This window comes from Thamnophis elegans, chromosome 10 (assembly GCF_009769535.1).
Source record: "Thamnophis elegans isolate rThaEle1 chromosome 10, rThaEle1.pri, whole genome shotgun sequence".
Classification (NCBI taxonomy): domain Eukaryota; kingdom Metazoa; phylum Chordata; class Lepidosauria; order Squamata; family Colubridae; genus Thamnophis; species Thamnophis elegans.
Genome location: NC_045550.1, coordinates 71,611,628 through 71,637,945, shown reverse-complemented (window position 1 = coordinate 71,637,945; position 26,318 = coordinate 71,611,628). Strand labels below are relative to the sequence as shown.

Genomic DNA, 26,318 nt, shown 5'->3' with positions numbered 1-26,318 from the left:
TCCACACGGCATCCCTCATTTAAATAAATGCCCTCTAAAGGGGGCAGGGAAAACGAAGGCTTTCATTATTTTAGGCTCCAGGATAACCACCGGATTCCAAGAAAGAGGGGATATGCAACTTTTCACATGACAGCCAGAAGTGAGCCCAGAATTTGCATATTGTTAGACCTATTTCTTTTACACCACTGACACCTGCAGATTCACGGGATTCTTCTGCTAATACAGCGAGTCCTTGATTTATGACCGTTCATTCAGAGACCATTCAAAATGATCGACAAAGGGACAAGACCCCTGCCTGGAGTTATGGCCATCACAGTGCCCCATGCGGTCACATGATGAAAACTGGGTGCTTGGCTGTGCTGCAGCTAGCAATAGCAATAGCAATAGCAGTAGACTTATATACCGCTTCATAGGCCTTTCAGGCCTCTCTAAGCGTACAGAGAGTCAGCATATTGCCCCCAACAATCCGGGTCCTCATTTTACCCACCTCGGAAGGATGGAAGGCTGAGTCAACCCTGAGCCGGTGAGATTTGAACCGCTGACCTGCTGATCTAGCAGTAGCCTGCAGTGCTGCATTTAACCACTGCGCCACCTTGCCCCTCTGGCCTCTCCCTCTTCCCTCCATGCCCATAAACACCCGGGAAGCTCCCAAGGAAGCAGGTGCCCACCCCCCACCCCCGGCCACAGAGGGAGCTTCCGGGCATTCTGGCAGACCTCCCTCCCAGCAAGCCTAAGGGGGAGGTGGGGGGTGGAAGGCCGGAACAGGCAGGTCTCCCCCAGGGATGGGTGACCCTAAAGCCACGTCCAGCCTTTCCCCCTGCGTGGCTCCCACCAGTGGCTTCCCTCCCATTCAGGAATCAGTGCCCCTCTCAACCTTTGCCTGTCCCCCCCCAACCCCACCCCCAATTCAAAAGCCAGAAAAAGCCCACTGGAATCCATACAGGGAGGAGGGGAAGCTGGCCTTTGGCTTTGGGGGAAGGGGCCCTCCACATATATCAGGATCCTCTCCAGCCTGCTTCTAGGGCTCTGGAGGAAGAGGAGGAGGAGGAAAGGCCCCCCTCCTTTGTCACTGGGTGGAGGAAGAAGAGGCTTGGAGTCCCCTTGAAAAAATCCAAACTCTTTGGAACACCAGCCCCCTTCCCCCTTCCCCCTTCCCCCAATGATTGAGGGGGGGGTGCATGCATGTGCACCCGAAGGCAGAAAGCCTCCCCCCTCCTTTAAATGTCCTAGGTGCTCTCCCCTTCCCTCCTGCACCCATGAATGATGCGGGGGGGGGGCAACCCCAATCCCGGTGGGGGGGGACACCACTGCCCCATAGGGAAAGCCCCCAGGGGCAATCCAGTTGTCGGAAAAGGCCTGGATGGCAGCAGCTTTAAAGGCCTCCCGGTCGCTGTGGCCTTCCTGCCTTCCTGCCCCGGAGTGAGGCTGGGCTGGGCCAACATTTGAGCATTGCCGAGTGGCTGTTTCATCCACGCCCTTGCAGCTTTTGGGGGTTCCTGGGGTGCAGGTGGGGCCACTTCTTTCCGCATCCTCCCTGCGTTCAGGCTGCACTGCACCCCCTGCCCAGCTTCGTAGTGCAAGTATTGCAGTTGTTGAGTCAAATCAGTCACATGATGTCTTGCATAATGACCATAATGACTTACAACTGAAATTACAGGCTCAGTTATGGTCATAGGTTGAAGACTACCTATACTAGGAAATGGGCGGTCGGTTTTAAAGAAATCAGAACTTTAGACTTTAATGATGAAGCAAAGATCAGAAAGGTAGGAGACCAGGGAGCTGAGTGTGAGCCGCCTCAGTGCTTCCCCCCCCACCCCAGCCATGGTCCCAGTGGCCGCTGCTGCTGCTGCAGCCGAGGGTCGCCCACCTTTAATCAACCCCCCAAGACTTTTGGCCGGAGCAAACAGGGCAGCCCCCCCTGGGGCTCCGACTGGTCCCCGCAGCTGTCCCGAAATACCAGCCTTTGCTCTTACCTTGGCTGGCGAAATGTGCGAGTGGCCAACGAAGCCCCGGACGCTTTCCAGCTGCGAGAGGTTCTTCTCGGACACATGCACCAGCTCTGGAGCCGGCATCCCTGTGCCTGGAGCCTGAGGAAAGCCGCCGGGCTCCGAGGGAAAAGAGTCCTCATCTTGGGAGCCAAATTTCTGCAATGTGCACAGAGAGGCGATTTTTACAACCAGACCGAATAAACAGCCACGTGCATCTTGCCAAGTGCCACTAAGGCTTCCGGCAGGGAAGGCAAGTGAATTGCCTACAAAACCTCCCACGGGGCACCTTAAGGTCCTTTCTGTGGGCCTTCCTGGCCACTGCCGTCCCCAACCGATGCTGCTGGCTTCTTCTATGTTACTTCGCATGTTATGCTGCCTCAAGTGTTAGGCCCCCCCAAACCTCTTTATCCCTATCAGGAGTACCCAAAACTTAGTTACTGCCTATCAGGAGTATCCAAGGTTCTAGAAACCACCATCACCACCACCCCCAAACTGCAGAAGTCAAAGGCACCGAGTAAGGAAAGGTAGCAGGGCTAAAGGGAATATACAAAAGGAACTGGGAGGAATAAGGGTTTCAATTACAGGAGAAGACTCAAACTCGACTTACTAGCACAGAAGGAGGCAAAATATGTCCCCGTGGGACATCCTGAAGGACATTTCTGAACCCCCCCGGGACCCAAGGGAAGGGCTCGCCTCTGTAGGCAGACTGTGCTGAAAGGCTGCTTTGCGAGAGAAACGAGCAGGGCCGACATAATTCAGACTGATTTGGAAATGGGTTTAAAAACGACATCCTACAAGAACGACGACACGCAAAACAACGTTACCCTGGGCACGTAAAAGAAACCGTTGATCTCTGAATAATTGAAATAAATATCTGAGTGACAAACGAAGGAAGCCTGTGTCCCACCCTTGCCACCGGGCCCTGGCATTTGGCTCCTTCAACTTCTCCTCTCTTTGCGGGGGGGGGGGGGACCTTGATCCCTCAGGATTAAACTTAGACCTTGACTACTTGCACCAATTCATCAGATCTTTTATAGTAAAACCCTGATTTCATAAAATCTTCATTCAGCAGACTTTGGAAGCAACCAAAAAAAAATGAATTCAGGCTAATCATGTTGTGGGATCAGTTCAAGTTTTACTTTCAACTACTATGTTAATTTTTGCATATAAACATTTTATATAAAATTAATACACATTTCATACATTCAGCTTTAACAAATATTTGGCTTTAACAGGCGCCTCTCTCCTCAAATAGCCCATAAAATCGAGGTTTTATTACCAAAGGGTCCCCTCTGTCTCTTTTACTTTCAGAGCCCAACGATGGATGCATAATTTTCATTGGCCTTTCAGTCCCTTCTTTCATTCACTAATTCAGCTCACACAGCCACCCATCTCCCATCCTGGTGGAGAAGCGTCCTCCTCCGTTGGAGGGGAAGGCAGAGATCGGCAGAATCGCCTCCCCAGGCACAGCCAGCCCTTCTCGGAGGCCCCTTCCCCTCCCACAAAGCAGGAGACCAGCAGGGCCAAGTACAGAAGCATGCAAAGAATACGGGTAGTCCTCGACTTACAACCACAACTGAGCCCAGAATTTATGTTGTTAAGTAAGAATTTGTTAAGTGAGTTTTGCCCCATTTTATGACATTTCTTGCCACAGTTGTTAAATGAATCACTGCAGTTGATAAGTTAGTAACCTGGTTGTTAAATGAATCTGGCTTCCCCCTTGCTTGTCAGAAGGTCGCAAAAGAGGATCACGTGACTCTGGGACGCTACAACCGTCATAAGAATGAACCAATTGTTAAGCATCTGAATTTTGATCGGGTGGGGGTGGGGGATACTGCAAAGATCGTAACTGGGAAAAACGGTCATAAATCACTATTTTCAGGTGGTGTCATAACTTTGAATGGTCACTGAATGAACTGCTGTAGGTCAAGGACTACTACCTGTACCACTGACTTTGTGAACAGCTTTTTGTCTTAAAAGAGTTTTAAAAATGTTCCCTCCAAGACTTCTTCCACTGAGATGGCAATTAAGAGAAAAAGATCTGTAAAACTAACACCTGAAACGCACCCTGGCAAAAACACACACAAAAAACCCAATGCCAGAATCTGAAACGTTCAAGAACTTGGCATTTTATTTCAGATAATCAAAAAAAAAAAAAAATAATAGTTCAGATCTACCAAAGAAATTGTCTATGTTGGCACTAAATGAACCCTTGGAACGTCAGTCTCCCCACAACCTCACCCAAACATCCCCATCACACACACACACGCACACACAGCCTCCATCCCAGCACAAGGCACATTATGCAAAGGACAGAATGAGTGTCAGTTTATTCCAAGAGTCACTTGTTATATAAGCCACAGGAAAGAGGACCCGGCCTATCCCCTCAGCAACCCCTAAGCAACCCCCCCCCCCACTTCCAGTTATTTAGTTATTAGATATTTATTTGGCTAGGCTGATTCTGTGACAGACTCAGCTTTCATTTCCAGATAAGAAAGGGTGGGGGGTGAGAAACAGGTTACACAGAGTTTTCCCTTGTCTGCAAGGGATCCCTAATCCAATCCTCCTCCACCACCACCACCTGCCCCAGAAGGCACAGCAATCCACTAGGCTGCCTGCAAAGAGCAGCCGAGGGGGGGGGGGTGTTGCTGCTTAACCTCTCTTGTCGAGAGAGCTCCCTCCCTCCAGATCTGCTTTCTTTCAAATGGGGGGGGCTCTAGGGGGGATGTCCTGCTTGCCCCTTTAAGGGGAAAAGTAGTCCCACCCTCATGACTGCGACTGGAACACCCGTTGCTAAGCAAGGTGGGAAGTGAGTCACACCCAATTTTACAACCTTTTTGCTGTGGTCCTTAAGTGAATTACGCTTCCGTCACTGAACTAATCCAGTTTGCCCCACTGGCTTTCCCTGTCAGAAGCTGGTTGGGGAAGGTGGCAAGTGGCAGCCACCCAGGGACAAAGACCAGCTGGTTGCCAAGGGGCCACGGAGATGCCATGCCAGGCAGTCGTAAGTGCGAAGACCAACTGTTAATCACTTTTTTCAATGTCCTTCCACAAGCAAAAGGTCGTAAGTCAAGGACTACCTGCACTCGTAGACATGGAAATACTTACACCCTAAGCAGACCCACCCACTTATTGTCCCATTCCTCAGAGGGGCTGTCTTGGGGGTGCCTTACTCCAGCTCCCCACATTCCTTTGGGAGCTTCCAAAGGGGGCATGGAGAATCTTCCCTCTCCAGGAAAACAGGAAATTGCCAAATTGAAAGTGAAGGGTTATCAAATCCAAGGATTCAGTCATAACTGAACTTGGGTCAATGGGAATCCCTTGTCACTTATTGGATTATACAATGGATGGCCACATAAACCTGCAGCATAAATGAATGCATGAATTGGAATGAAAAATACTGTCTTATGTAAGGCATAAATCTGTATGTAAAGACTGGCACAGCAGTCAAAAATACATAACCAAAACATTGGATTTATTCAGTTTGTATGTAAACAATGGAATCATGAGCACAGAATTAACAGCTGCTTGGTAAACGGGAGGTCAAATGGCACCAGGTCAAGGAAGGATGCAGAGCTACTGGTGGGTGATGGGGAGGGAGAAACGCAGGAGCCCAGGAGGGTCCCTGGGGACCGGGATGGGATCAACTCCCTCCCACTGCAGAAAGAGGCGGAGAGGTTAAGAGAAGCCACAGAGGCTCCGGGGAAGCCGATGCCCGTGGCATCACCCGACTCACCACCTCAGGATCTCAGAGGAGCCAGGAAGAGAGGGAGAAGAGCAACTCAGTCAACTGGTGCACCGTCATGAACGGACTGTGGAAGATTAGTTTTTAGTGTCAGAAAATGGTTAAATCTCAGAAAATTAAAAAGAAGACATGTGACACTGCTGGGTAAAGAGAGTTGGAAGGGACCTTGGAGGTCTTCTAGTCAACCCCCTTCTTAGGCAGGAAATCCTACAACCCCTTCAGACAAATGGTTATCTAATCTCTTCTTTAAAACTTCCAGTGTTAGAGCCTTTACAACTTCTGGAGGCAACTTCTGTTCCACTGATTCATTGTTCTAACTGCCAGCAATTTTCTCCTCAGTTCTAGGTTGCTTCTCTCCTTGATTAGTTTCCACCCATTGCTTCTCCTGCCTCCAGGTGCCTTGGAGAATAGCTTGACTCCCTCTTCTTTGGGGCAGCCCCTGAGATATTAGAAGACTGCCAGCATGTGTCCCCTGGTCCTTCTTTTCATCAAACTAGACATACCCAGTTCCTGCAACCGTTCTTCATATGTTTTATATGTTTTATATGTTTTATATGTTTTATATGTTTTATATGTTTCTATGTTTCTTCTACAACTTCTGGAGGCAAGCCCTTCTTCCACTGATTAATTGTTCTCACTGTCAGGAAATTTCTTAGTTCTAGGTTGCTTCTCTCTCCTTGATTAGTTTCCATCCGTTGCTTCATTGTAAGATATGTAGTGGATTGTGAAAATGGATGTGAAAAAGAACTTGAGGATTACAGAAAGAGACTGGCTACCAAGCCAATTCCATAAGGAAGTGATGTTTTTACACAAAACAGGGCTCTAGAAAAGAAAGGGGTATAGAAGATCAACACCCCAAAGAATGGAGGGAGAGCAAGAGACTTTCCTGGCCCCAAAGAGCTTACACCTGGCCCCTGTCGTCTGCTTACACCCCCCCCCAGAGTGGGCTCCCTGAAGGAATCCAACTGGTGATACACCTGAGGGACAGAGGCTTTTTTCAGCCTCATAGAGGAGGAGGAGGAGGAGGAGGAGGAGGAGGAGGAGGAGGAGGAGGAGGAGGAGGAGGAGGAAGTGTCACAAATCGTGGACAGCAAAGAATAATCCTCCCACTCCCCATTGCTAAAAGGAGGGGTGGACAGCTGGAAGCCTCAATTCATCTCCCTTGAAATGTCCATCCCTTTAGGCTTAAATAACGCTTAGCAGCTGTGGATAGCTGGAAGGAGAGGCTTCCTGTTACTATAACCAGAATTAAAAGTCCCCCCCAAAATGCATCTTACATCGATTGTACATCTTTATATACACGTATCCGCATAAACAGAAAAGAGAAGTGCCTTGAACCTTACAGTGTTAAGATTAGATATGAATACTAATTATGCTGGGATCAGAGAAATTGGAAATTTGAAAAATGTAGTTTTGGTAAGCATATAAGAATTTGCTGTAATTGTGCGGAACGTTGTCAACTTTGGGACGGGATGGCAAATTTCCAGAAGTTAATTCCTACCAGATGCATCCCATGGTATTCCAGAGGATTCAGGCCCAAGGGCAGCCTATTTCTGCCAGAACATCGGAAACATAGGGAAAAAAACATAGGCAACTGATGGCAACTAGCGGTCCATCAAGTATGTACTTAAGGTTGGATGACGGACATGTGTTTATCCCAAGCAGCCCGAAACGTAGTTACTGATGCCTGACCACTGCCTCAAATGGAAGTTGGCCCTAAGCGTCCACCACTCTTTCTGCGAAGTCTTACTTACTTTTGAACGTCCCTCCTGCCACTTTGAAGCAGCTTCCGGTTCTAAGGATTCCTCTGCAGAACACTAAGGGCCCGGTCCCACCATCCATCCCTCTTTCTCAGCTTTAAGTGACAATAACTCCCCTGCGTCCCAGCTCAAGGGTTGAGGCCAAAAACACCAACTTTGCCAAAAAGAACAATAAATGCACATTATTATGCTGTGGGCAGGTTTGTCCCATTCTCTCAGTCCATAACAATTAAAGTAAACTAAGCTTATAGAATTCAGTTTGAGCGTGAGGAAAATGCTTGCCTATCGCTATGAGCCACAGTGGCGCAGTGGTCAAAGTGCAGTACTGCAGGCTACTTCTGCTGACTGACGGCTGCCTGAAATTTGGCAGTTCAAATCTCACCAAGCTCAAGGTTCACTCAGCCTTCCGTCCTTCCGAGTGGGTAAATTGAGGACCCAGATAGCTGGGGACAATATGCTGACTCTGCAAACCGCTTAGAGAGGGCTGTAAAAGCCCTGTGAAGAGGTATATAAGTCTTAAGTGCTATTGCTAACCATCAATGCCAACACACCTATCTAGAAACAAGGAACTGTTCAAAAGCTCATTTACACCATGCACCATGTAGGTAGGTTGGTAGGTTGACATTTCTCCCCAAATGCACAGCGGTGAAAGAAGGGCACAAAGAATTGTTGTTTGATTCTCCTGGCCCAACAAAAGAAATTCAATGAAGACCAGCTACATTTCTCTCAGTGGGCATTTCAGAACCGTGCATGACTGACTACGAAGGGAGACCAACCCCTCTGGCTTCTCCACTGCTCTTCCGGTGGGAAATCTCCCTGCGCCCACCGATCCCGCCCAAGCGCAGGCTACTGGCTGTTCAAGGCGGTGGAGAATTGGAGGCAGGAGGCAGCACCCAAAGGCAGGATGAAGAGGCTAAATGAACATCCCTCCAGGTCCTTGGGTGGGGCCCTGGGCTCTCCCCTCACACTGCCAACCAAGGGTGGGTGTCTTTGGAGGAGGGCCACAGGAAGGTCCTCTCTGCCCTTTGCCTCAGAAGGGGCAGCCACTGGCTTGCCATCTATTGGGAGGGGGGTGATTTCCTCTGGGCACTCAACATCTCCTGCCCACCCCTGACCAATGCAAGGACTCAATAGAAAAGCCCCCTCCCCCTTCCCCTGAGCACACAGTCCAGGTGCTCACTGAGGCAGAGAGAGACCCAGAGCAAACAGCGGTGTTTTTCTAGCAGAACTCAAGCCGCCCTTCTGAAAGGGGATCCAGCAGCCCCCTCCAGACAACCCACTTCTTCCAGGGGAGGGGGGGGAAAGGGGTCCACCCCAAACCTTCCGATACATCCCGGGGCATCTTTGGTTTCCACGACTGTTTGGGGAAACAGTAATGTGGGTGCAATTTGCAAACGAGGCAATTCTGGAATAGATTCTACACCTTTTGATCCGATTCAAAGGCTTCCCGTGTTAAAACATTTTAATCAATTGTTACTATAACACTTATTTGCAAGTGTTGCAGCACAGCCAAGGGAAACATTTCCAGAAGTTCAGAGGCAGGAAAAGCAAAGTAAATTCTCCTGCGCGAAGGGGGCTTCCCAAAGGGGGCAGGGGGCGTCCTACCCCAGCGCCTCCTTTGCCATCCATAGAAGGTGCCCAGCCGGAGCCCCGGACGGGTTTACACACCTGGGTGTCGGCAGTCTGGCTGCTGGGCAAGGTCTCCGAAGTCAGACCGGCGCTTGGCGGACTGTGGAAGTCCCAGGTGTCCCCGGGCTGGACGGCTTGAGTCGGCTTCGGCCGATCGGCACTTCGGGGGTTCTCAAGTAGAGTCACCTCGTAGAACTCCTGGATATCTGGGGGTGAACGGAGGGCCGCTCAGAACAGGCCGCCCCTCCCCTGCCCCCACCGGGAGCGAAGGCGGAGGGACCCCAGCCGCTCCCGGCAACCCCGCTCCCGTCCCCAGCCACGGCGCAGCCCTTCCGCCGGCGGAGAGGCCGAAGGGAAAACGCCGCTCCCGGGAAGTTTCCCCCTCCGGCCGGGACGCCGGCCACGCCACCCACGGGGCGCCCGGGCGCGGGGCTCCGGCGGGGCAGCCGGGCAGGGACGGAGGCCGCCCGCGAGCGCCGCCTGGGGAGGGGGGCTGCTGGGGGCCGCCTACCGAGCAGGGCCTGGAAGAGGCTGCTCCGGAAGATGCCGATCACCCGCTCCACCGAGCTGCGCAGCTGCCGGTCCTCCCGAGGGCTCAGCTTGGCGCGGTAGTCCTCCAGGAGCCGCAGGGCGCGCTGCGTGTCTGCCGAGGGGGGAGACGGAAGGCAGGGAGCCGTCAGAGCCCAGCCGGAGCCCCCCCACCCTTCCCCCGCCCTCTGCACGCGCCCAGAGGCACGGCGGGCACCCTCCGCCCCGGCCTCCCCCCCCCCCCGCTGGCCCACCTTGCCTCTTGACGGGCATGGCGAGCTCCGGCCGCTCCGGCCCCGCTGCCTCCCCTCCTCCCCCGTCGGCGACCCTCCTGGCTCCCTCCGGGCGGGCGGGCGGGCGGCGCCGGGAGCCCAAAAGTTTTCAGGCAAGATGGCGGCACAGGCGGGCTCCTAGCCACGCCTCCCGCCCGCCCACCAATCCGCGCCCGTCGGCCCGCCCCCTACCTACCCGGCGGGGCGGGCCAGGTGAGCGCCAGAAAGTTTCGGCCAGAGCCCGCGCGCGGGAGCCGCCGATTGGCCTAGCCGCCCACGGCCCCGCCTCCACACGCCCCCCCCTCCCCTGGCCGACCCTACCGCCGCCGGTCGCGGCCCCGAGCGGAGGGCGCCCGCCTGATCTGCCGGTCGGGACTCTGATTCTTCCCCCGCCTCGGGACAGGCCCGCAGGAGGGCCCTTCTGACCGGCAGGGGGGCGGCGCGGACCTTTCCCTGCCTCCCGTGCCCGTCCGGCCCCCGGCCCCGCTTGACCCGCTCCTGCTCTGCCTAACCCCCCCCCCCCGCTCCGAAGCTCCTTGGCTGCCCCGGCTCCGCCCCGACACCCCCCTGCGGGGCCCTTGGCGACTTTGGGGGGGGGGCGCTGAGCAGAGCCTTCCTTTTGTTGCAGGCGCCTCGGGAGCCGAACCCGGGAGGGGCATCCTCCGTGCTAGGAGCGGGGAGGGGGCGCCGGGGGTCCTTCTCGGGAGCATCAACCCCGCCAGAGCGGAGCGCGTCAACTGGAGAGCGGGGGATAGGGCTGACGCCCAGCCGATAGAGAGGAGCCGCAGGCAGAGCCCTGGCGGACTTTCCACGGTGCCTCAGCCGGCCTTTAGGCGACGGGGGAGCCCGGCGTGTTCCAGCCCCAGTCGCTTCGCGTGTTGCCTCTGGGAGCTTTTCCAACCTCGTGGCGAAAGGCGCGCGGCTGTCATCCATGCAGCATCTGGTGGCTTTTCCCCCCTGATCAGTCAGTCAATCCAGGATGGGCTGGTCTCTACCCAACGGCCGCCTTCCCTATTAAGACTAGGGTAGAGCTTTGATTCACATTAACCACCTATGCGATCATATTAAAAGCAGATGTGTCCTCTTTGCTGATGAGGTAAAATGATTCACTACCACTGACAATTTCACTATCCTACAAAATGACCTTCACCTTCATGTGTCTGAATGGTGGTGCAGTTGGCAACTCCAACTCTCCACTAATAAATGCAATGTCCTACCCACTGGCAAAAAACAAAAAAAGAACACCAAATGCAAGTTGGACTGAAACGACCTGGTAGACGACCTTCAATCTGTCAAGGACCTAGGAGGCCTCATCTCAAATGGCCTAAGCCCCAGAGCTCACTGTAGCAGCATTGGCAGAAAGGCATTAAGAGTTGTTAACCTAATTTTGTTGTGAAGCTTCTCCGGTAACCTTGTATTGCACACTAGGGCATACAAAACCTTTGCCAGACCAATTCTTGGATACAGCTCATCTGCCTGGAACCCACACTGTACATCGGACATTAGTACGATTGGGCGGGTCCAAAGGTGCTCCACAAGGAGAGTACTCCGCTCTTCTTCTCACAATAGACCTCCCTATGCCACCAGACTAGAAATTTTGGGCTTGGATCATCTGGAACTGCGCAGCCTGCAGTTTGATCTAAGCACAGTACAGAAAATTGTCTGCTGCACCGTCTTACCTGTCAATGACTTCCTCAGCTCCAATCTCAATAATACCCGGGCAAACAATCAATACAGACTCAAGGTAAATCTCTCCAAACTCAATTGCAGTAAGTATAAGTATAAATCTTTATTACGGTCAAAGACCAGCAATTCACATTAGTTTTCACAATATGTTAAAAAGTATATTAAGATATAATTAAAAAGTATTGACGTTAAAAGTGGAAAATAACACACATGTTCTCAGATTGTTCGGGTCACTCCCTGGTTTACCTGGGTGCAGCGCTGTTAAGTATAGGAGTAAATACAATGGTCCAAAGATTGTTAGAGATATGTCCAGATAGTTGGTACCAGATGACAACTATACCTGTAGCCAATTTTTTTCTTATGGACATTGCAGCCGCACAGAACTTTGCCACTGCATGTGTGGTAACCGGGTTAGTGTCCTGAAGGAGAAAGCCTAGATAAAAATTGTCTGCCCTCCCTGGTAATCTCTCTAATAAGGGGAGAATATGTGCAGACCTACAAGCTCTGTATAGCTCGCAGTGTAATAGAACATGTGAATTATCTTCCACTTCTCCTTTACTACATATACAAAGCCGTTCTGCTATAGGTGTTCTCTTATACCTGCCCTGGAGGAGTGCTGAAGGAAGAATGTTAAATCTGGCTCTGAAGAAACCTATTCTTTGTTTTGGAAAGATCAAGTCATTTAGATATCCCACATACCCTGTTTGATTCTGTCCCTACTGTGGAGAGGCAACCTATTTAGTTCTTCTTGGAACTCAATGTCCTTCATTCTATTAATTACTACTTGCTTTGCTTGATCAAAGCCTAGGGACATTAAGAATAATGTAGATATTGGAAGACTGCTATCATGTCTCCCCTAGTCCTTTTTTTCATTAAACTAGACATTCCCAGTTCCTGCAACCATGTTCATGTTTTAGTCTCCACTCCCCTAATCATCTTTGTTGCTCTTCTCTGCACTCTTTCTAGAGTTTCCACATCTTTTCTACATCATGAGCCGAGGTGGCGCAGTGGTTAGGGTGCAGTACTGCAGGCCACTTCAGCTGACTGTTATCTGCAGTTCAGCGGTTCTAATCTCACTGGCTCAAGGTTGACTCAGCCTTCCATCCTTCCGAGGTGGGTGAAATGAGGACCCAGACTGTGGGGGCGATATGCTGACTGTAAACCGCTTAGAGAGGGCTGGAAGCCCTATGAAGCGGTATATAAGTCTAACTGCTATTGCTATTGCTATCATGGTGATCAAAACTGAATGCAATATTCCAAGTGTGGCCTTATCAAGGCCTTATAAAGTGGTATTAACCCGTCACGTGATCTGGATTCTATCCTTCTGTTTATGTAGCCTAGAACTGTGTTGGCATTTTTGGCAGCTGCTGCGCACAGCTGGCTCATACTTAAATGGTTGTCCACTAGGACTCCAAGATCCCTATCACAGTTACTACTATTGAGCAAGGTACCACCTATACTGTACCTGTGCATTTCGTTTTTCTTGCCTAAATGTAGAACCTTACTCTTTTCAGCATTGAATTTCATTTTATTAGATAGTGCCCAATGTTCAAGTCTGTCAAGATCCTTCTGTATCTTAAGCCTTAAGTCTTCTGGAGTGTTGGCTATTCCTGCCAGCTGGGTGTCATCTGCAAATTTGATGAGTTCCCCATTTATCCCCTCATCCAAATCATTGATGAAGATGTTGAAGAGTCCTGGGCCTAAAACAGAGCCTTGGGGCCCCCCACTGCATCCCTCCCTCCATGTAGATTCAGTTCCATTGAGGACGACACGTTGAGTGCGGTTGGTCAGCCAGTTACGAATCCATCTGGTGGTGATGCTGTCCAACCCACATTCTTCTACTTTATCTAGTAGTAGGTTATGGTCTACCTCTTCAAATGCCTTACTGAAGTCCAAGTAAACTAAATTGAGGGCATTCCTCGGGTCCACCGATTTTGTCCCTTTGTCAAAGAATGCAATGAAGGAGAGAAATGCCGTGTTTCAACCCACAGCAGCAGAGGGAAGGGAGTTAAGAGGGCATTGCTCCCTGGTCTCTCCCAGTCCTCAGGCTGCCGGTGCTGGAGGCTGCAGGCTGATAGGGGGGTGGGTGGGAGGAAGCAGCTCCTCCTTGTCCCTGTCCCTCTGGCTCTCTAGGGAATGGAGGGCAGGGAGGCCCTCCTGGCCAGCACCCAGGGGGCTCTGGAGACGGCACCTCCCTGCCGTGATGGGCTTGCTGTCTTCTCACAAAGCCCAATTCATCTGGCAGTGTCTGCACGGCCTGGAGGCCCCAAGCTCTGCCATGTGGGGCCCGACGGCACCAGAAACAAGCAGCTTTTGTACTGGAGGTCCCTCCCCCACCCAACCCCCAGGCTGCGTGGAGATGCCTGTGTCCAGCCTTTGCCCTGTCACGGTGGCAGGTCCTTCGTAGAGCCAAGCTTGTCTCCTCAGCTGCAGCCAAGGAGCCCCCCAGAGTCCCTTTGCTGCCGGGTGGGTAAGCTCGGTGCAAGACATCCGCTCCTCCTGGTGTGGTTTGCTCATGTTGGGAAGCCAGGCTGCCTTGCAAGGCAGGGGAGTCACCTGGATGGTGAAGCAGACAGACGCCCCGCTCTCTCCAAGGAGCCTGCACCCCCCTCCAGCCACACTCAACATCTTTCTCCCATTAAAGATCCGGAGCCCCCCCCCCCCCTGAAACGAAGCTCCTCATCATGGCATCCAAGGGGGAAACGTGGAAGAAAACGCCCATTTGGTAGACAAGAGATAGAAAAAGCCCAGTTTCCCTGCCTGCAACACCTCCAGGCAGGCGAGGCAGAGGGAAGGGAGGCTGTGGGCAGCAAGAGGAAGACCGGGGCTTTTGCGCGGCTCCACCAGATTCATTTCAGGAGCCCTTGCAGAGCAGAGGAAGAGTGCGAGCCATCCGAGGGGGCCCAAAGACTGCGCTCACGGCCCCACTTGCGCCAGCGGAAGCTTCCGGATGGACTTCAAGGGTAGCCCCCGTGCAGGGCGCATCGCAGTAGTCCCCAGGAGAGTGACGAGGGCTTGGATAACTGAGTGCAGGGAGTCATGATCCAGGAAAGGCTGCGACTGGTGCACAAACTTCATAATTTTATTAAAAGTTTCAGAAGGAAGATTAAAAACCAATAAAAACTAATATAAAATGAGAAAAGAAAAACCAGAGAGAAAACGAAATGTGCAAGCAAGTGGGGAGAAAGTAAAAGGAAAGTAGACGATACAAAGAAATGGTTTTCAATCTTCTTTACATCTTAAATTTACCGTCTTAAACGCCTCTTGTCCTCTTAGCTCTGCCTAGAGCAAGAATCAGCAGTCAGAGGGATCCAAGTGTGGGTCAGGACCCCCAAGTCCACCCCCAATTTACAATCCTGGAAACGTGCAAATCAGAAGTCGCATTCTGACAACCCGTTTTCTGGGGTTTCACAATCCATAAAGGAAAAACTAGGATTTGTGCAATCCAGACTAAGGGAGATGAAGGCTAGTCAGTCTTCTTAGCATGGCCACTGCGTGCAGCTGCTGGGTCTTTTCCTGCTTAGGCGTCATGTGTGAACTCAGCCAGTGCAATGTTGCCAGATACCGGCAAGCAGCTTGTAACACCAAAGAATGGAGGTGGGGGGAACCCAAGACTGGGGCCCACCCACATGCAACCCAGAGATGGAGCATGGCTGGGAAGTGACCCTTCCTCAAAGCACCTGCAGTCAGGTGTCTCTGCATAGCTGGAGAGAGAGAGCAGCCATTCCTTGGGGGCAACCCTGGACCACCACCCAGGCCTCATCCTTCAGCCACAGGGAGGGACCTGGGGGAGGGGGGAGAACAGCCATTCCTGCAGAGGTTGTGAGCCAAGAGGGGTCTGCGGGGGGGGGGAGGAGAGCGGGGGGGGGGGGGACTCAGCTGGGCCTGCACTGAATTTCAGGAAGGGGCTCTTAAGTTATACCAAAGGGCTTGGGACTTGGCCTCTTCCATTCCAGAAAGGGCCTGGGCAGCTGCAGAAGCAGGTGAGCATGGAAGGGAGGGGGAGGGAGGGAGGATTCCACGCCCTACAGGATCATTTATCCCCCCCCCCCCTCCACAGGCCCTGGAGCAATGCAGTATGAAAATACAGTGTAACATATAAACGGGAGATGGGCCCAAAGGAATAAGACCTTTTCATCAGCTTCTGGGGCTGCAGGCTCTTTCTGGAGGGAGGGGGGGGAGTCTTCCACGGAGGGAGGGGCCCAGCCAAACAGCTAAGGAAAATCTCCTATGCCCTTTCTTGGAGGTGCAGGCATGGGGGGGGGGTTTGCCCCCAGAAAGTGCTGCAGCGGGGAGAGGAAAGCCCGCCTCACATGTCTGAGGGTGGAAAGACCGCAGACCACGCCCCCCCAGCCCAGCCCAGTTCTAGGACAGAGACCGGCCCAAGATGGTGCCACTGGGTCCTGGTGCCCGGCCGCCTTCCTGCTTAGCCTCCGAGGGAGGCCCCGGGGCAAGCAGGAGGAGCACCTCTCGCCCTCACCTCCACCTCCGGCACGGGGCACCTGGTCTCCTCTGGTCAAGGAAAAAGGCCAGTGATGCAGGCAGGCTGGTCACATGGTTTAATGTTCATGGAAAGAGACGACATCCGATCTCAGCCCCTCCCACTTGCTGGTTGGGGGGGGGATGCTCTCTTGTCCTCCTCCGCTGCCAGCCACAGGACTGTCCCCCCCCCGAGGAACACCCCCCCCCCCGGTGACAGACGGGTGTGCCAAATCTCTGCCAGGTCTTCCCGATGCCCCCGGCCAGACGGTCTTGGAGGGGCAGCAGCCGTGGTCAGGGATTGATGGGCAGAAGAGACCTTGGGGGTCCGGACTGGGGTAGGCACCGCGCTCAGCCTGACCTGCTGGAGGGGGCACTTTAAGTGCCAAGAGGAAAAAGACCTTCACGGTCAAATTGGAGTGATCCACGGTGGCTCCCGAGCTGCGGGTGGCTTGTGCTGCTGGGGCAGATGGGAGGCGGCCTCCCTCCTGCCCTGTGATTCCCCGCCACCCGTCAGCACCGGGGCCCTAGTGCAAAAAGCCTGGCCTTGGGCCCCTGACTAAAGCCAGGCTTCCCCCTCCCTTACAGGAGGGGCTCTGCGCCTTGGCAGAACCCCCAAAGGGAGTGAGCCTGCGGCCAAAGGCCCGCCAGTAGGGAGAGGGGCTTGGTGGCGCTTGGTCCATGGCGCCCCTTGGAAAGGAGTGTGCAAAGACAGGAGTGGACAACTGGCCCCTGGCTGCTGTGGACCTTCCCCCCAGCCCCCCAGCGTGGCCACCGCAAAGGACTCTGGAGGCCAGCTGCCCGCCCCAGCAAGGACGAGCCCCAGCCCTTCTCCAGGAGGGGACGAAGGAAGGTGGCGGCCCAGGTCCCCTACGGCCAATGCAAGCTTGGCAAAGAAGGGGATGCTTGAAATACCCGCCCCCATCGGAGTCCCCCTGAAAGACGTGAGGCAGTCCTGCCCACCCGACACACCATGCAAGGGCTCACATTACGTCCCAATCTTTAAATTAATCACAGGCCTAAAATACGGGGTTGAAAAACGAACTAACCGAGCGGCTGCCGGAGAACTGTACACCGTAACCTTTAGCGTGACCGTCCCTCGCCGGTTCGGCTCCAGCGGGGACCCCCCCCCACCCTCAGTAGATGTAGAGGCGGTCGGAAATGGCCGCGGGCATGTGGGTCATGACCTGCATGCGCAGCCACCAGTAGTAGTCCATGGGGTGGTAGCGGGTGTAGGGCGTGGTGGAGGAGAGGGCGTGGCCGATGCTCTCGACCACCGGGGAGGTGTCTGAGGAGCCACTGCTGCAATATGATTCCATCTTGGCGATCTGCTCGTCAAAGTACTTGCGCCCATAGTCGCGGCGCACGATCTCCGGTAGCTCGTCCCACATCTTGTCCGCGATGGACTGGATGCGCTCGGGGCTGTAGAGGCTGGTGCCGGCGATGAAGTTGCCCGGCTCCACAATGCAGACCTTCACGTCGTGCGGACGCATCTCGTAGCGCAGGCAGTCGGAGAAGGCCTCCACCCCAAACTTTGTGATGCAGTAAGGGGAGCGGGCGGGGTTGGCCATCCGGCCCATCATGCTGCTAATGTTGACCACGCGGCCTGCCAGGGCAAAGGCACCATGAAGGGAGCAGCTGCCCCCCAAGGGATCCGGGCCCCTTCGGATGCGGCCGCCCAGCCTGGCTCAGGGGATGCAGCCCTGCCGGGAGCCCAACCTCCCTCTGGCTGCGATGGGGCTCTGCGTCCCCGCATCCCAGGCGGGGGGGGGGGGGGGGGAGAAGACCGGACTCCACTTACCTTTAGCTCTCCGTATCAAGGGCAGGAAGGCCTTGGTGGTGCGGATGGTGCCCCAGAGATTCACTTCGGCCACCTCTTTGTAAGTGTCCATGCTGGTGAATTCCACCTCTCCAAAGGTAGAAATGCCAGCGTTGTTGACCAGACCCCAGAGCCCTGGACAGGAAGCAAAAGAAGCGGTCATCTTAGCCTTGGGGTTCAGATTATGGGGCTCCTGCGAAGGATGAAGAGGAGGAGGAGGCTGTCCGGGACTTGCCTGGCTCCGTCTGGCACCGGGCCCCCTAGGAGAGGCTGGTGCTGGAGCCCCGAGGGATGGGGTCCCATCAGGAACGATCCTGCCCCATTTTGTTAATTAGCTTCTCTATAAAGCCATTACCCATCAGCCAGCTTGTAGGGCACAGTGCCAGCCACAGCAGCGTCCTGCAACCCATGGGAGAGAAGCAGGAAGGGCCCCTCAAATCCCTTCTTTCCTTTGTGGGGCCAAGGGACTGTCAGAGATCTACTGGTCCAAAGATCCAGCAAGAGATCTGAGGAAATATCAGGCTGCTGGCTCCTCCAAAGGATCTGTGGCTCCAAACACAGCAGAAGGCGGAGACTAAGCAGGAAACGCAGCTGCTTCCATGCCGGCAGAGAAGGAAGGAAAAACTGGCTCAGCAGGATGACACCTTCCGCCCACCGCACCTATTACTCGCAAAAGGCTTCTGGTGTTACAAGGATGCTCCCGGGACAAAGGAAATGGCCCAGGAGGGGAGCCCGAAGTTATCCTTGCCTCAGAGGCCAGGGATGGGTCCTTGGTTACGGCTGGAGGCCCCTGCAATTTGCATACCAAGCAAATAGACCGACAGATGATGCTGTTAATATGGCTCTGCACCACATCCGACAACGTCTTGAGCTTCCAGAGACCCACGCAAGGGTCCTCTTGGTAGACTTCACCTCAGGATTCAATACCATCGTTCCAGACGTTCTTCTACCTACACTAAGTCAGCTGGCTATCCCTGTTCACACGTGTAAATGGATCGTAACAGACAGGAAGCGGCAGGTGAAGCTAAATCACATCAGATACCTGCACAATTAGCACAGGAGCCCCCCAAGGCTGTGTGCTCTCTCCTCTTCTCTATACACCCATGGCTGCATCTCAAAAGATCCTTCTGCTAAAATACTGAAGTTTGCAGGTGATGCAACAGTGATTGGTCTCATTCGAGACTCATTGGCACACAGATGGGAGGTTGAACAACGAGCCTTGTGGTGCAACCAGAACAATCTTGAACTAAATTCAATCAAAACCATAGAAACAGTGGTAGATTTTAGGAGAAACCCTCCTATACCACCTCTTCTTACAATCCTAGGCAACACAGCATCAACAGGAGAGGCCTTCAAGTTTCTAGGTTCTCTCACATCTCAAGACTTAAAATGGACACCTAACATCAAAAACGTCATCGAAAAAGCCCAACGAAGAATTTTCTTTCTGTGCCAACTCAAGGAGCTCAAAGTGCCCAAGGAGCTGCTGATCCAGTTCCACAGAGGAATTAACTGAGTCTCTCATGTGCACCTCTATAACTGTCCGGTTTGGCTCCGCAACCAAACAAGACAGGCACAGACTTCAACCGACATAATTACAACTGCAGAAGAAACAATGGCTACCAACCTGCCTCCCATCGAGGACCTGTATAATGCACCAAAAAGAGGGCTGTGAAAATATCTACTGACCCCTCGCATCCTGGACATCAATTGTTTCAGCTTCTGCCCTCAAAACGAGGCTTTAGGGCACTGCACAGCAGAACAACTGGACACAAGGACAGTTGCCATCACTCTGCTAAACAAATAATCCCCACAACACTGTCAAGTTATCTACTAAGACGATATTACTATTATTCTTTTCTTCCTTCCTCGTATCCCTCCCTTTTCCACTTATGCCTATAACCACGTTGCTTCTATCTTTAAAATTGGTAAGTTTTATTTGTTTTCTAGTATAATTTGATTGCTTATTAGTAACCTGTGACTATATACTCCTTGGTGAATGTATTCTATTTCATTTTCCTTTATGTCCACTGAGAGCATCTCAGCACCAAAGACAAATTCCTTGTGTATCCAACCACACTTGGCCAATGAAAGAATTCCATTCCATTCGGAAGGTTTTCTGGCCACCATCCCCACCAGCCCAGTCAGGGCAAGCGGCTGCACGAGGACAGGGAGCACAGCACACACGCTCACTAGTGCTGACCATTCCCCAGTGCAACTCTGAGCTACAGAGATGGCCTCCCGTCGTAACCCCAAAGACCCTCCTCCCAGAATCCTCCACTGCTCGTCCTGGGAGAACCGGGGGGGGGGGAGGGGGCAGGAGGGGAGAACTCAGGGGGATGTTGGCCAAAGCTGCCATAACAGTAAAACTTTCTGGGCTCCTGATCCAAAACATCTGGATCACGAGGGCTTGTCTGGGGTTCGAAGCCAGCCATATTTCCCATTTGCTGCACCCCTTCATTCAAAGAAAAGCCTCTCTTACGAGTTGTTTGTGGCTTCCTTTCCACACAAGGGTTGTGAGTCAGGAGCAGCAGCTGCACCGGCCTTGCTTCTTGCTCTGCCCTGCAGCGTATCGGGCTGCCCTTAAACAATCCTGTGCAAAGACTAGGGGGGGAGGGGGGGGGAGTGTGTTTCAAAGGATGACCGATGGGTAAAAGGAGCAAAAGCCGGCCGAGACTTTCAGAAGCTGCTCAAGCACAGGGTTAGAGACCCCTCCCAAAATGCTCTCCTAAACCATAACCGAAACCTTTGACCAGACGGGGAAAAAGCAACATTTTGGACTATGAAATAGGAGCCAAGAAGCTCCAGGTGAGCACAAAGCATCAAAGCTTCCGCATCCTGCAGCTTCCTGGATTATTTCTTGCCTTCTGTGGGGGCTCTGCTGTCTCCTCCATACTAGAAAATCATCCTGGAATCCAGAAGCCACAACAGAACGCTTGGTAACTCCCTGGTTACTTCTCCAGGCACCCCCTCCCTTCCTCCCTGCCTGCATTAGGAGCACACTGGAAGGGGGAGAGGAAGAGGAGGGGCAGCTGTGCTCAAGCTGGGACTCAGGGCAACCGCTGGCCTTCTGTGGAGACTGCGCCCGGCTGAGAGGGGAGGGAAATGGCTCCCTAAGCTTTCCCCTCCCTCCCTCCCTCCTAGGCTCCCCAGCCTTTCCCCTCCTTCACCTCCGGTCTCCGGGTCCTTCAGGGTGCTGGTCACGTAGTCCACCGCACGGGCCACCTCCTCGCTGTCACAGACGTTGAGCTGGACCGTCCTCATTCGGTCACTCTTCATGTTGTCCAGGTCCTTGGAGCCCCCCCGGCCTTGTTCCTGGCAAAAAGCGGCACAGGAGAGGCAGCGTGGGCCTCTGCTCCCCCACAAGGGGAGACGGCCACAGCCACCAGCCCGCCCCGTGGAAGGGCGTCACGCAATCACATGAAGGGTCCGTCTCTCTGGGGGCTCTGGCTCGCAAGGCCCCGTCAGCAGGTGCAGCATCTCCGCCCAAAAGCTGCCCTGTTGATTCCCAGCCATTTCTGCACCCACTTTGGGCGAAGAAGGGCTTCCTGGGCGGTTCTCCATGTCCAGGACTTCATGCGTGTCACGCCAGAGCAACTTCTGGGGAATTTGCCACTCTGGAGCCTCACACACCACGGTGTGCTTCTCCCAAGGCCCATCAGATGAATCCAGGGCTGGGCAACCATAAAATTACGTTGCATGTAAACGGCAAGCTTGGAGAACCGAGCCCTGCCGAAACCTCCCAGCACAGCCACGGACAATGAGGACGTTCTCTGCCATTTCTGAAGCTACAGCCTGGCAGAAGAGCCATGGCCAGCAGGGGGGAGGGTGCAGGTCCTGGGGAGCCAAGGCCTTTGCCTGCTCCCTGCCGCCTCCAGAGCCTGCCCTCCAGGGAGGGGCAGAAACGCTTGCCCTTCTCCTCCCCTCCGGCTGGGGAGAAACGCCCAGGGCTCCAACGAAGGGCTCAGTAGTCCTGGCTCAAGGCAGGAGGAGCGGGGGGGGGGATTGAGAGGGGCCCACCTCCAGCCGAGGGGAGCCTGCGCATTCTTGGGGCTGCCACTGAGGACTTTGTGCAACCGAATTCCGTCTCCTGCACCCTGGATGGAGGGCAAGCAGGCCCTGACACCCTTTCCAGGGTGCTCCTGGCCAGAGCAGGATGTGGGGAACAGCAGCTCCCTGTGATTTGGCTGCCCAACTTCTCTGGCAAAAGCTTCATCCGCTTTTTTGCAATCAGATCACCCGGAGGGTTTCAGTGTTTCTGCATCCTAAGTAAGAAAGCTGCACCTGTTGAGCTTCTCTCTCTTGGCCCTTGGCCCATTTCCACAAGCTCTTGAGGTGGCTGTGAATGCTATTTTCCTTTCAGAGGCTATTAACTAGCCCACCCAGCACCAGGCCATCTGCAAACACGAGAACCCTTCCCTTCACCCAACAGGAAGGACCGGGACACCCACGGCCCACCGGGACGGTCATTAGAAGGGCCCCAGCCCAGCTCAGGTAGGAGGGAACCCCGGCAGAGCTCTGCTTGGGGGCCTTCCATTCTCTCTCGCCAGGAGGGGGACCGTCTCCAGCCCTCTGCAGAGGCCGGTCTGACGGTGGAACTCCTGCCCGGGGGCTTCTGCTGCTGCCCAGCCACCGTGGGCAGCATCCTCTGATCCTGGAGGACTTTCCTACCTTCCCCTCGTAGACAAAGATCCTTCCCAGGGCCAACCCAAAGGAAGATCCCCCATACTCGCCCGACTGAGGTCTCTGGGGGGATGGGAGGAGCCTCCACTCGGGATCATCTGGAGGAAGGCAGAGCCCCCCCCCCCCCCAGGCGATTCCTCTGGAACCCAACCGGCTCCCGGGCCTTTGGAGGGGCTCAGGAAGCAAAGCAGGCCGGGCGGTGCCTGAAGCGAGGCCGGGGGAGGTGAGCAGCAAGGCCAGAGAGGGATGAGGGGAGCAGGAGAGCGCATGGCCACTCAGCCCTGGCTGCAATGCCACAATCTCAGCCAGCTGCGCCACCCAGCGTGTCCCAAAGCTTTCGGGGGGGGGGGGATGGGGGGAGAGAGGAGACCGATGATATTGAACTGCACCCACCCACCCAGCCTTACCTTCAGCAGGCACCCAGCGTAGATGATGAAGCCTTTCCCGTGGAGGAATTTGGCCAAGGAGAAGCCAAAGCCCGAGTCGCAGCCCGTAATAAGCACCGGCCGCTGGCTGATCTAAAGGGGGCGCATAAGAGCCGGTGCTGAAGGCCACGCCAAGGGCCCCAGCGCCCCCCGCTTGCTGCTCACGAGGCTCAGCAGGGCGAAAGGCATCCCTGCAACTCCCCTCAGGGGGGCCTTCTTATCCCAAGGCTTCGGCCTGATCACCGCCCTCCCCAGCCCCTTCTCCCCTAGCCATCGCACGGACACTGGCCGTGGGGGCGCTTGGCCAACAGGAGGACACCCCCATGGTTGGGGAGGTCCCAAGGCCCCAACATGGCCCTCAAGGCCCTTCCAGATGCGGCCCTGGCCCTGAACCTTGGCAGGGGGCCCAACACAGGGGCCCACCATAGGCACGTGGCCTTCCCAGTGGGGCTCCTCCACCCCGTCTCTGCCCGCGGCTGGTGAACCCACCCCTCTCACCTCTTCCACCTCTGTTGCGTAGCAGCGCTGGCTCCTCCAGGCGGAGGCCGCGGCCTGGACCTTGGGAAGCAATCTGCAAGAGAGAGGGCACGGCTGCCACCGGGGGAGGCTTTGCAAAGCCCAGAGCAGAAGAGCCAGGCTGGGCCCACTTGCTTTGGCCGAAAGGGATCGGCTATCTGGGTCCCTCCTGACCCAACTCTTCCAAGAATCTGTGAAGCCCACAGGGCCCCCACCTCCAGGACCCCCAAGTTCAAAAGTGGCAGCCCAGCCCCCACCCCAGGGGATGCCCGGGCAAGAGGTACCAGCCAGGCATATGCCAGGAGAGGCTGCAGCCCATCTGCAGGCGGCTTCCCTCCATGCGACTGACACACATCTGACCCGCTACCCCCACCATTCACCCTGCTGGCCACCTGCTTGCTGGTGCTGCTCGGCTCTGGGGAGCACGCAAGGTCCTCTCGGCCAAAGCCCCTCGGCCCTGCTCACCCCCACCCCTCACCCTGGCCTCAAGAATCCCTGTCAGAAGGGCTGTGCTGACTTGTCGGCCATCCCTCAACTGGCCACCAAGAGGTAAACTGAGGCTGGACCCTCCCACTTCAGCCACGGAAGTCCCCGGAGAGTGTCAGCCATGGAGGTTCTCCCAGGGGGGCTTTTTCAAGAGGCAACTGGAGTTTCTTGGGTTTTGCTTTGAAGGCGTTTCGCTTCTCCCCCAAGAAGCTTCTTCAGCTCTGACTTGGATCCACCCACACACTGCAACCCACCCCAGGAGGGGTGAGGGAGGGTTCCACCTTTGCACCCATGGCCTTCTTCCTGTCTGGGGAATTCAGCCCCCCCCCCCCCCTCGGCCACCCTGGAATCCTCAAGGGCCGATTCAGCTGAGCCAGGGATGGAGGGGGGGGGGGGCTCAGGTGAGCACAGGCCCCTTTGGTGCTATCTGGAGGACTTTGGCAGGAGGAGATGCTTTCGGACTCTGCTCCGCAGAGGCCCCGTTGGAGGCCAAGGGGCACTTCAGAGGGTCACCAAGGGGCCGATTCTGCTCGCTTGGACCCCCACCCATCCCCACCCGGCTGGCTGACTGCGGCTGCAGCAGTTTCTCCCTTATGCGCAGGTCCTTAATGACACCAGGTGCAGCAGTCAAGCCTTCGCGTGAATAGGCAGCACCCACCCACAAGCCTTAGTAGGACCAGAACTTTGGTTGCTAAGCAAGACAGTTAAGTGAATCGTGCCCAATCTTACAACATCCCTGCCATGGTTGTTAAGCAGATACGGCAGTTATTAAGTAGACCATGCAGTCGTCACGCGAACCCGGCTTCCCCCACTGACTCTGCTTGTCAGAAGCCCCTGGGAATGGCCATCTCTTGACCCCCGGTTGGATGCCGCAACCATCATAACCGCATGCCGGCCCCGGGTTTTGATCCCGGTTGCAACCGCAAGGACCAGTCAGTTTTTCTCAGGCCCGTTGAAACTTCAACGGTGAGCAAAGGACTCTGAGGACACAGAACTGGGCCACCCACAGTCCGGCGCCCTGCACTCTGTACTTACCGCAGGCCGGTGGCAGCGCCATCCTTGCAGTGCGGAGCTTTCAGGGTCAGCCGGGCAAGAGGCTGGGCGATGCGAGTGGTGGCCAAGAGGATCGCCATGAAGGGTGTCTCTGCGGCTGCCTCCGGACTCTGCCAAAGAGGAGGGCGGCCGCTCTGCGTTACCTGCCCCCAGCCTTTATGGCCTTGCGGAGGGCGGGTTCAGCGGAGGCTCCCCCCTGCAGAGGTCGCTGCCCACACACCAGCCACGTTCACTCAAGCCACGCCAGGAGCATTTGCCACACCCACTCTTACCTCGATTTGGCTCTCTGGCTGCCTGGTGACCCCTTTGGCTCTCTGGCTGCCCTGGTGACCCCGGCAGGCCTCCCCGAGAGGTGGTGGTGTCTGAATTCCGGAAAGAGGTCAGGTCAGGGAGCAGGCCGGCAGGAGAGAGAGAGAGTGTGTGTGTGTGTGTGTGTGTCCGTCCGTCCGTCCGTCCCCAGCCAATCGGGCATCAGGGCCTGGTCTGGCTTGGCAAATGCCTCCATGGTCATTTGAAGGAGGGTCACCAGCTGCTCAGGAGGGGCTGGAGCCCACTGGCAGCCTGCTCTGAGCCTCAGGCCAGCCAGAGCCCCCTCCCCGGGATGGGCGAAAGGGGAGGGGGGGCTCTGCATCGGGGGGGGGGGCAGAAGCAGCAGAGCCCCTCCTGCGGGGAAAGCGGGGGCGGGGGGATTCCCCTCCCTCCCTCCCTCGGGTGCGGTGGGAGGGAGCGGCTGGGACGGGAGACCATCCCGGGGACTTTCATGCCGGCCTTTTGGGGGGCAGGAAGGAAAGAGCTGCGCGGAAGAAAGACCGGCGGCCCCTCCCGGGCGGGGGAACCTCGGAAGCCTCCCGGTGCCTTTGCGGAAGAGTTCGGGAGGATGCCGGGCAAGAGGCCCTGACCCCGCGGAGGGCAGGCAAGCGGGCAGGCGGGGCCGGGAGCCCGCAGTGCCGATTCGGCCCAGACGGAGAGTTGCGACCTGCCCATCGCCGCCCCGCAGCCCACCTGCCTCAAGGGACGCCCCCGCCCTCCGGATCCGCCGCCGCCGCCGCCTCGCGCCGAGCCTTCCCCCGCGGCCCCAGGCCTCCCGTCCGGCGGAGGCGGCGACCGGGGGACGGTTGGGGGGGGGGAGGGGAGAGGGAGGCCGCTTACCGCGCTGACCGCCCCGCGTCCCCTCCGCGCCGGCCGAGGAAGTGACGTCACTGCCGTCCCGGCGTCGCCCCGCCCCTCGCGCGCCATGTGGCTGCTCCCCCCC

The 26,318-nt window shown here is 55.4% G+C and overlaps 2 protein-coding genes across 10 annotated transcripts in view; both read right to left on the bottom strand.

Annotated features, from left to right (window-relative positions):
• The window catches only part of DLG1 (discs large MAGUK scaffold protein 1), a 50,752-nt gene extending 40,686 nt beyond the window's left edge, over positions 1 to 10,066 (bottom strand). For 6 of the 8 annotated variants that reach the window (XM_032224767.1, XM_032224764.1, XM_032224762.1 and 3 more), the window contains exons 1-4: positions 9,905 to 10,065; positions 9,634 to 9,765; positions 9,162 to 9,328; positions 1,974 to 2,144 (exon numbers count right to left, since the gene is read on the bottom strand). In XM_032224767.1, the coding sequence (XP_032080658.1) occupies positions 1,974 to 2,144; positions 9,162 to 9,328; positions 9,634 to 9,765; positions 9,905 to 9,923 (489 nt within the window). In that variant the 5' untranslated portion in view covers positions 9,924 to 10,065. Of the gene's footprint in view, positions 1 to 1,973; positions 2,145 to 9,161; positions 9,329 to 9,633; positions 9,766 to 9,904 lie in introns of all 8 variants that reach the window. The other 2 variants (XM_032224761.1, XM_032224763.1) reach the window with 1 other exon arrangement.
• A 4,674-nt stretch (positions 10,067 to 14,740) lies between these two features.
• On the bottom strand, positions 14,741 to 26,288 carry BDH1 (3-hydroxybutyrate dehydrogenase 1). Of its 2 annotated transcripts, XM_032225340.1 has the most exons (8): positions 26,216 to 26,288; positions 25,339 to 25,428; positions 25,049 to 25,176; positions 23,510 to 23,582; positions 22,994 to 23,104; positions 21,074 to 21,218; positions 17,889 to 18,041; positions 14,741 to 17,693 (listed from the first exon to the last, which is right to left on the bottom strand). In XM_032225340.1, the coding sequence occupies exons 3-8, from the start codon at positions 25,144 to 25,146 to the stop codon at positions 17,224 to 17,226; spliced, it is 1,050 nt and encodes a 349-aa protein (XP_032081231.1). In that variant the 5' UTR covers positions 25,147 to 25,176; positions 25,339 to 25,428; positions 26,216 to 26,288; the 3' UTR covers positions 14,741 to 17,223. The 2 variants fall into 2 exon arrangements, with proteins under 2 accessions (XP_032081231.1, XP_032081233.1); XM_032225342.1 differs by lacking the exon at positions 25,339 to 25,428 and having other exon boundaries at positions 26,216 to 26,277.
• Between the last annotated feature and the right edge of the window lie 30 nt (positions 26,289 to 26,318).